The sequence below is a fragment of the Rhincodon typus genome, chromosome 8 (genome assembly GCF_021869965.1).
Source record: "Rhincodon typus isolate 14 chromosome 8, sRhiTyp1.1, whole genome shotgun sequence".
In the NCBI taxonomy this organism is placed as follows: domain Eukaryota; kingdom Metazoa; phylum Chordata; class Chondrichthyes; order Orectolobiformes; family Rhincodontidae; genus Rhincodon; species Rhincodon typus.
Genome location: NC_063339.1, coordinates 78,080,488 through 78,090,484, shown reverse-complemented (window position 1 = coordinate 78,090,484; position 9,997 = coordinate 78,080,488). Strand labels below are relative to the sequence as shown.

General features: G+C 45.3%; 1 protein-coding gene across 1 annotated transcript; it reads right to left on the bottom strand.

Moving 5' to 3' along the window:
- Window positions 1–1,186: 1,186 nt before the first annotated feature.
- ccdc32 (coiled-coil domain containing 32) lies at window positions 1,187–9,783 on the bottom strand. Its single transcript, XM_020525169.2, has 3 exons — window positions 8,896–9,783; window positions 5,104–5,260; window positions 1,187–2,193 (listed from the first exon to the last, which is right to left on the bottom strand). The coding sequence occupies exons 1-3, from the start codon at window positions 9,146–9,148 to the stop codon at window positions 2,058–2,060; spliced, it is 546 nt and encodes a 181-aa protein (XP_020380758.2). The 5' UTR covers window positions 9,149–9,783; the 3' UTR covers window positions 1,187–2,057.
- Window positions 9,784–9,997: the final 214 nt, after the last annotated feature.

Below are 9,997 nucleotides of genomic sequence, written 5' to 3'. Positions count from 1 at the left end.
TCCAGGTAGCCAGCCCACTTGATTGTCACCACATTCACCAACAACCACTCCCTCCACCACTGACGCTCAGTAGCAGCAGTGTTTGTTTACTACCTACAAGATGCATTGCAGAAATTCACCAAAGATCCTCAGGCAGCACCTTCCAAACCCAGGACTGCTATCATTTCAAAGAACAAGGGCAGCAGAGATGTGTGAAAACCACCGCCTACAGGTTCCCCCCAAGCCACTCACAACCCTTACTTGGAAATACATCACTGTTCTTTCAGTGTCACTGAGTCAATATCCTGAAATTCCCTCCCTAATGGCACCGTGGTTCAACCAACAACACATGGTTCAAGAAGGCAGCTCACCACCACCTTCTCAAGGGTAACTAGGAAACAGCAATAAATGCTGGCTCAGGCAGTGATGGCCACAATGTGAACAGAGGATATTGGCCCTATTGGGAATGCATACTTATTATGAAGGATCATGTTGAAGAAGTGAAAGATATGGAACCATTGGACATTTTATGGATTGAAAAGGATTTTCCATCCGTGTTATCAAGGAATGAAGTCAAAGTGCTGCAAGCCATCTGTTTACTAAAAAATTACTTGACTTTGAAGAATGATTTCATGGAGAGAAAAGCTGGGTTTGGGTCCTCAATCACTGCAGAAACCTGGCTTTGAAAAGACCAAGGGAACCTCTATGCTAATAGTTACCTAGCAACCCTCTCTAGACTCAAGTAGTCGGTCAGGAAGACACCCCAGAACCTCCCCTTTTGCTAACAGGCGTTGCTGGGAATAATTTTCAAATACCAGTATTTCTGACTACTGTGCAAAACATAAAAAGCTGAAATGTGACCACTTTTCAAAGACACAGATTCGGGTAGACTGCAGTCAGAGCTGAACATCTTCCATCAGTCTATGGCTATCAGCAATTCGATTTTGTTGACAGAAAACTCAATGAACCACAAAGAGTCATTATATTTTATCCCTTTTTTTGTAGCCCTTTGGCGCAAAGGGGTATTTTTGCCTTTTAAAAAACCATTTCTGCAGAGACTGTGTCCTTTTTGTAGATGTGTGTCTGCATTTAGGATGAAGCGGGTTCCATTTCCAGATTACAGATTTGATGTTAACCAGTGTTTACCATTTGTTTCAAGAAGAAGTTTGTTTACAATAAACAGATTATTTTGAGCTAATTAAAGAAGCCTGGTGAAAAGCTCTTTTATTGTAGATAGCAGTACAAGTGAGAAGGAAGTGGCTATTTTAGTGAATGAACCAACTTATTTATGCTAATGAGGCAGTAGTGGGGCTTGATTATCAGCACATTCCTCCTCTCAAAGTTGTAACAGCTTAGGATTGTCCTATTTAATTGTTTGTACCCTTGTTTATACAGATAGGCTGCTACAGTAAAAGCAGGTCAAACAATAAATGTATGGCTCTGTCTTGGGGAGACTGGGATTAATCAGAAGCCTAGCTGCAAAGACAGGTGAGATCTTTGATGCGCTGAAAATGTGACTGTTGGTCTCCGTTTCGAACTTGTCACAGTTTGGGCATTGTTTGATGCGGAGCAGAGAGAATATGCGCCAATGAATAAATGTTGTCACTGGCGAGCTGCACAATGGGACGTTGTTGAGTGTAAACCCCTTGACAAACAGCAGTCCATGACTTTCCACTGTAAAGATCCATTAATACACTGGAGGGTACACAGATCAAGTTAGTGATTGGCGAGCATCCCAACTCCTTCTCAGGAACACTGTCTCTTCCTTTCCTGCTCTACAGACAGAGCTTTGTTGGAATGTCACTTCATACAAGTCAAAGTGATTGCCATCAGTTACAGTGGAGTGGGAGAGGTCCCGAGAACTTTTGCACTATGCCTCCATGTCTAAAATATTCACAAGCCAATATCAAGGGACTGAATTCAGCTGTTGGCATCATCGAGGTTCAGTGTTTCCCCTTTCAGCCAGCACTGAATTTTAAAGGGCTAGATAGCGCAGTGCTTTGATGACAGCTCTGGCCTCCATCTGGCCACTGGATGTTTCACTAATGCACAGTCAAGGGCACGTATGGTGTGGATCATCACTGATCACTGCTGTCACTCTTCGGCTCCTCTTGGTTAGCAGATTGTCCTTCAGGGTTGATCAGGTACTGAACTTCCTCTGCACTGACCGGAACTCTTTCTGGCTGCAGCCATCGCTTGAAGTGGTCAATGGCACTGGAATAAATACAGTAGATAGTTACAGAGCAGAACAAATACAGCGAGGACTTCCTAAACCTACGTACAATGCTACAGACTTTAGAACCTTTAGATATTGAACATATATGTCAAGTAGTCCAAAGCATGGAAAAGCGTGAGCTCAATTCCACATCTTCCACCTCCCAGATAAAGAGCTAGTTAGACCAGAGCTAATTTTGGAGGTGCAGCACCCACAGTGACATGTCAAAGACCAGCGTCCACAGTGCCTTAAAACCACTGATCAAGTGATTTGGTATGCGCGTGTGTGTATATACATAGAGCGTGCACACATATATATATGACCATGTGTGCAAGTGTGTGCCTGAGTGAGAATATCTGAGTATGTGCATTTCTATGTGCATGCGTGCAGGTATTTATGAGAGCGTATGCAGATAGAAAAGGCGTGAGTGCATATGCATGTGTAGGGATATCGGAGTGTGTGTGTGTAATAATCAACACGTGTTTATGATGTTCTATGTTTCTATATCAGGCTGTGTATATATCTAAATCTGTACATATTAAAATCTATGCATGTGTTTATAATATATAAATACACAAGCCTCTGTATATTGGCATGTGGCTAAACCAGTTCGTCCACAACTTTTGTGTTAACCCCAGAGGTAAACTTACAATTAGCACCCTCACTGAGACCATCTACTTTCACCTCCCTGACACTGCTCGATTCCATCCCTTCTCCTGCTCATCCCCTCATTTACACCTTTGTTGCCTCTGGACATGAGCATCTCAAGGCAGCACTACCCAATCTCCCCATGTCTACCCTCTGTGAACTGGAGGTCATCCAAAGGTTTGATGTTCAGATCCTGACTTGCAGCAAGTCCTGTTCACCTTTCGCCATTATGCTTGTTGATCCAGACTGGCACCAGGTCGAACAGTATTGTGAGTTTGAAAATTGGTATCTTTATTTTCAAACCCTTCCATGTCTTTACCCCCTGGCTTAACGTTGTAACCTCGTTCAGACCCACAGCCCTAAAAGATATCTGCACTTACTGTATTGAGCCATGACTTCAACCCAAGCTGTGTTAAGTGGTGAGACTTCCTTCCTCTCAATTTTCCTTCAAGATACCTTTCAGATACAAACGCTTTGTCCAAGCTTTCGTTCATCTGCCCTATTGTTATTTAAGAGGTTTGGGGGTCAAATTCTCCTGTAAAATACCTTGGGAGGTTGTGTTGTGTTAAAAGCATGAAGCAAACAGACATACAATGTTCCTGTCTGTGTGCAGAGTATTGAAGTATGTGCCTGAGACACTGGCACTGGGAATTACCCAGCAGGTGTGCCTGATGCTGGCTTTCTTGAATCTGTGAAATAAAGGACTGGTTGTTCACGTCTCCAGACAGCTGTAGACCGAGCATATCCTGAGAGATGGATCATAGTGCTCTTGAATGACCTGATATACTGACCACAACATACTAATTGCCCATGAAGTTTAAACTTCTGATAGGCGATGACCCATCGTCTAGTACCCTCTAAAATTGCCCCATACTGAGAATTGGAGGCAGAGAGCTCAGCGGGCTCTAACTTACCTCAGCACCTACTCAGGAAAAGTTAGAAGAATTAAAAGCTGCCTAATTAGGAAATTGACCACACCACCCCTCCAGTGCTCACACTGAACACCTCAATCTTCATTGTCGTTCTTGGGTTCCACTTAAATTCAAAAAGTGATCTTGTGCTTATAAACGATGTAGACACTGCTACTATGCAGGCACAGCAAGTAATAAAGGTAATGGGGTACTATCTTTTATTACAAGAGGAACTGAACAGAAAAGTAAGGATTTTATCAGTTATAATCAGATATATTCAGTTAAACCAAACATTGGTGACAGAACATTTCGAATACTGTGTGCAGTTTTGGTCTCCTCATTTAAGTAAGGCTACAAAAGCATCGAGGCAGTTCAGAGGAGGCTTACTAGATTGATATCTGGAATGAATGGATTGTCTTAGGCAGACAAGTTGGTCAGACTGGGCTTGTTAACACTGGAGTTTAAAAGAGTGAGGGGTGACTTATTTGAAGTGTATGAAATCCTGGATGGTCTTGACAAGGTGGATGAGGAAAGGATGTTTCCCCTTGGTGTCAGCCCAGAGTTAGGTGTTGGTCTTTTAGGCAAATATTCTCACTCAGAGGGTAAACATCTCTCTACTTCAGGAGGCAGAGGAGGTGAGATCACTGAATATTTTTCAGGGTGAAGTGGACAGATTTTTGTCAGGCAAAATGGTCACTGGGAATGTGGAATTTGAAATGCAAAGAGATCAGCCATGATCTTATTGAATGGCGAAGCAGACTCAAGGGGCTGAATGGCCTATTCTGTGGTTAGTTTCTATGTTCACACCCCTCACACACTTACGTGCCACCCCACCTTGTCACTTATCTGCTACCTGACCCCCTCACTCATCGGCTATCCATTCTCCTAATCATCTTCCTGCCACCTAGCTGCCTCCATGCTGTCACCTATTCCCTCACTGATCTACCACCCAACTCCCTCACCGAGCCTCTTGCTGCCTCCCGCCCCTCACTCACTAACCAGGCAGCTGAAGTCCTCAGTCACATACCTCCTCTCCCACTGGATCCCTCAGCGCTCCACATGTACCCCTGTCTCACCTGCCAAGCTTTGCACGTAAACGCTTCTATCTGGAGCTTCCCAAACTGTTTTTTTATTAAGCTTTATTTTATGGGAGTTACCGCTGCTGCAAAAAAAGGAGCATAGACACCCTGATTCTACTCCTCCCACCTGATCACCTATTTCAACACTCAGATGTGAGGACGGTAGGTCCTAACAGGGACCCTCATCAGTGACAGTGTGGGGAACTGTGACGTGTCTCTCTACTTCGAGAGACCTTACGTAAACCTGACAGAACTGCAGATCACACATTACCTCTGGTCCACCTCGTATCCATTGCTGTACACGTCAGAGCCATACTGGTCATGCAGGAAACGATCCCAACATTCCTTCTTTGTCTGCGACAGGCTGAGTAGCATCTCTTTTGAGCTCGGTTCTTCATTCAGACCCTTTAATTTTCGCAGGCGATTTTCTGTACCAAAAAAAACACACACAGTCCAGGACAGTAGACAGACCGCGTTGGCTAGGCACACAATCCAGGAAAGTGTTATCATGACCCAGTTGGGAAAGTGCGCTGATACTTGAGCCCTACTATTCCCACGGTCACCACAAAAATTAAAAATTTAATCAGGGTGCAGGGCTGGATGAACACAGCAGGCCAAGCAGCATCATAGGAGCAGAAAGGCTGACGTTTCGGGCCTAGACCCTTCATCTGCTGCTTGGCCTGCTGTGTTCATCCAGCCCTGCACCTTGTTGTCTCGGATTCTCCAGCATCTGCAGCTCCTACTATCAAAGATTTAATCAAATGGGTATCAGGGGGCAAACTCTTTGCAAACTTGGCACATAGAAAGATGGTTGTGGTTGCTGAAGGTCAGTCATTTCAGCTTCAGGACATCTCTGCAGGAGTTCCTCAGGGTAGTGACCTAGGCCCAACCATCTTCAGCTGCTTCATCAATGTACTTCCCTCCATCATAAGGTCAGAGGTGGGGATGTTCGCCGATGATTGCACAATGTTCAGCACCATTCGTGACTCCTCAGATACTGAAGCAGTCCGTGTTCAAATGTAACAAGATCTGGTCAATATCCAGGCTTGGACTGACAACTGGTAAGGAATATTCGTGCCACACAAATGCCAGGCAATGACCATCTCCAATATGAGACAATCTAACCTCTGCCCCTTGACAATCCACCGTGTTGCCATAACTGAGTCCTCTGCCATCAACATTCTGGGGCTTACCATTGACTAGAAACTCAACTGGACTCACCACATAAACACAACTGTTGGTCAGAGGCTACGAATACTATGGTGAGTAACTTCACCTCATCTAAAAGATACATGGCAGGAGTGTGATGGAATACTCCCCACTTGCCTGGATGAGTGCAGCTCCAACAACACTCAAGAAGCTTGACACCATCCAGGACAAAGCAGCCCGCTTGATTAGCACCACATTCACAAGTATCTACTCCCTCCCTCAGGTAGCAGCAGTGTATACCATCTGTAAGATGCGCTGTAGAAATTCACCAAAGATCCTTAGTCAGCACCTTCCAAAGCTATGAATACTTTGATCTAGAGGACAAGGGCAGCAGATACATGAGAACGCCACCCCCTGCAAGTTCTCCTCCAAGCCACTCACTATCCTGACTTGGAAATATATTGCTGTTCCTTCAGTGCTGCTGGTTCAAAATCCTGGAATTCCCTCCCTAAGGGCATTATGTTTCAACCAACAGCACATGGACTGCAGCAGTTCAAGATGACAGCACACCACCACCTTCTCAAGGGCAATTCGGGCCAGGCAATAAAAAAATGCTGGCCATCCAGTGATGCCCACATCCCATGAGTGAATTTTAAAAAATTCTGAGGGGATTTGACAGGGTAGGTTTGAAAAGGTTGTTTCTCCTTGTGGGGGAGTCTGGGACCAGAGGGCATAATCTCAGATTAAGGGATCACCCATTTAAAACATAGACACAGGAATAATTTCTTCTCTCAAGAGGTTGTGAATCTCTGGAATTCTTTACCACAGAGGTCCACCAAGGCTGGGTTGTTAAGTATGTTGAAGGCTGAGATATACATATTTTTAATCAGTAAGGAGATTCAAGGGTTATGGGGAAAAGGCAGGAATATGGATTTGAGGATTATCAGATCAGCCATGATCTCATTGAATGGTGGAGCAAACTTGATGTGCTGAATAGCCTACTATTGCTTGTACATTTTACAGTCATAGGACACATGGTTGTTGACTCATTAGTTGTTTGGTCTTTTAGTAACTGGTTAGAAGCAACAGCTTATAGTCAATAATGGGAGAGAATGTCTATCTTTGAGTTCTTGGTTACATTACTGCAGAGAGTGAAAAATGGGGATGCTGTCTGTTGTAAACTGGAGACCCTCAGCCCCTGTATTCATGCACTCGCTGTCGACCTGCCCAGGAAGCAATCAGAGATGCTGTTGCCAGGCTGATGGCTCCTGGTCTCCATGACTGGTTCAGATTGCACATACCAATCAGCATTCTGTCTCTGGGTGAAGTTTGCTCTGCCAACACACCCCACAGCACCATCTCAGACATCTCCTTCTACTACTTGAAGACAGGAACAGTGTAAACATGACACACAATGAGTTTCAGTGAACGTCTTTTTAAAAGTGCAGCAGTCTCATTTTCCCATTTTGGTCCACAATCCAAAATAAAGTCATACAGTCATAGAGATATACAGCACGGAAACAGGCCCTTCGGTCAAACTTGTCTTTGCTAACCAGATATCCTAAATTAATCCAGTCCCATTGGCCAGCATTTGGCCCATATCCTTCTAAACCCTGGCTATTCATGTACCCATTCAGATGCCTTTTAAATGTTGTAATTGTAACAGACTTTCTCTGGCAGCTCATTCCATACACACACCACCCTCTGCATGAAAACATTGCCCCTTAGGTCCCTTTCATACCTCTTCCCTCTCACCTTAAACTTATGCCCTTTAGTTTTGGACTCCCTTACCCTGGGGAAAAGACCTTGGCTATTCACCCTATCCATGCCTCTCATGCTTTTATAAACCTCTATAAGGTCACCCCTAAGCCTCTGACACTCCAGCGAAATTAGCCCCAGCCTATTCAGCCTCTCCCTATAGCTCAAACCCTCCAACCTCAGCAAAATCCTTGTAAATTTCTTTTGCACCTTTTCAAGTTTAAAAACATCATTCCTATAGCAGGGAAGCCAGAATTGAATGCAGTATTCCAAAAGTGGCCTCACCAATGTCCTGTACAGCTGCAACATGACCTCCCAACTTTTATACACAATGTACTGACCCATAAAGGCAAGCACGCCAACCCCATTCCTCACTATCCTGTCTGTGAATCCACCTTCAAGGAACTATGAACCTGCACCAAAATGTCTCTTTGCTTGGCAACATTGTCCAGAACCGTACCATTAACTGTATAAGTCCTGCCTTGATTTGCCCTAGCAAAATGCAGCATCTCAAGTTTATCTAAATTAAACTCCATCTGCCACTCCTCAGCCCATTGGCCCATCTGATCAAGGTCTCTTTGTATTCTGAGATAACCTTCTTCACTGTCCACTACACCACCAACTTTGGTGTCATCTGCAAACTTACTAACCATTCCTCCTACATTAACATCCAAATCATTTATGTAAATAACAAAAAGTAGTGCAGCCAACACCAATCCTTGTGGCAAATCGCTGGTCACAGACATCCAGTCCAAGAAACAACCCTCCACCACCCTCTATCTCCTACTTTCAAGCCAAATTTGTGTCAAAGAAAAATAAAAAGATGTATAGTACACAGACCACACAGGCTACATAGACCATCTAAGATTGTACTGGCTACACCAGATTACACCAGATAGACACACAGTGTGGGAGAGTGCACCGACTGTATCAGCTAGATGTACGGTCTAGGATTGTACAAAGTCAGTTGGTGAAGATGTGGGAGTGTGCCCCAGCCTTGGTGTTGGTGACAGTATTGTAAATCAAATATTTGCCTGATTGGTATAGACCAAGGCACGTTTGATCAGTCACTATGCTGTGACCTTCCCTAAAAATCGTTCAGCACACTGACGGAATGCGGGTCCTTGGAGTAGACTGTTTTAAACTGCACACTTACCCAATACTGCTAAATATTGCTGTGAATCTGCCAGGGGAGTCCAAGGAGTGACACCTGTCTGATCTTCACTGTTGGTGACTGAGTCCACGTCCAGCACCTTCCCAGGTATCGGGTTGAATATTTCTGAGAAAAATGCTGGCTGGGAGCTTCCAATCAGGGCTTCGGTTTCATTCCCATCCCTTGTCTGAGCTGCCAGTCCAGCACAAATCCGCTCCCACAGCTCCTCGCTGGATTCCATGTCACCCACATCCATCACCTAGTCAGGCAGTCAGGGAGGGACAAACAGTCAGAATGAGTCAGTCAGGCAGGGATAGCAGAGATGGATGGATTCAGTTGGGCAGACACTGGCAGAGATGGACAGAAAGTGTCAAGCAGGGCAGGGAGAGTAGATAGAGTCAGAGAGGGACAGTCAGAGACACACAGAGTCAGAAAGGGACAGGCAGAGGCTGCCTGTCACAGAGGCTGAGACAGAGAGTCATCAGACAGGGACAGAGACAGAGAGTCAGACAGGGGCAAGCAGTGGCAGACAGGGACAGTCAGAAATACACAGTCAAAGAGGGACAATCAGAGACAGAGTCAGCCAAAGAGGGATAGACGGACGGACAGTCAGACAGACAGGGACAATCAGAGACAGGCAGTCAGTCAAAGAGGGACAGGCAGAGGGACAATCACAGACAGTCAGTCAGTCAAAGAGGGACAGGCAGAGACACAGAGTCAGTCAAAGAGGGACAGGCAGAGACACAGAGTCAGGCTGTGACAGAGAGGGACAGGCAGTCAGGCTGTGACAGCTCTACAGAGAAACAGCTCCGCGCGGCCGGGGGTTGGGGGTTATCCCGGGGTCAGGGGTCAGGGGGTGTAACGGACGCCGCTTCGCCTTCTCCATCCGGGACCTTCACTGCGCAGTGACTGCGTCATCACCAGCGCGACAAGAGGAAAGCGAGTGAGTGAGGCACAGAGAAAAATTAAGATTTAGAGTGAAAACTGAGTCAGTGTGAAAGATAGGAGTAGGGACAGAGAAAGAAATTGAGAGTGAAACTGAGAGAGAAAGAGAAACTGAAAGACAGGAGTGGGAGTGAAACTGAGTGTCAGAAAGATTGATAGA

Bases quoted from the DNA above. Each gene is read 5' to 3' on its own strand.
- ccdc32 (XM_020525169.2), bottom strand. From the start codon at position 9,148: ATGGATGTGGGTGACATGGAATCCAGCGAGGAGCTGTGGGAGCGGATT. The intron at 5,261-8,895 runs GTAAGTGTGCAG...TTTTTGGTACAG, and splicing joins GCAATATTTAGCAGTATTGG to AAAATCGCCTGCGAAAATTA. The intron at 2,194-5,103 runs GTAATGTGTGAT...TATTTATTCCAG, and splicing joins GGATACGAGGTGGACCAGAG to TGCCATTGACCACTTCAAGC.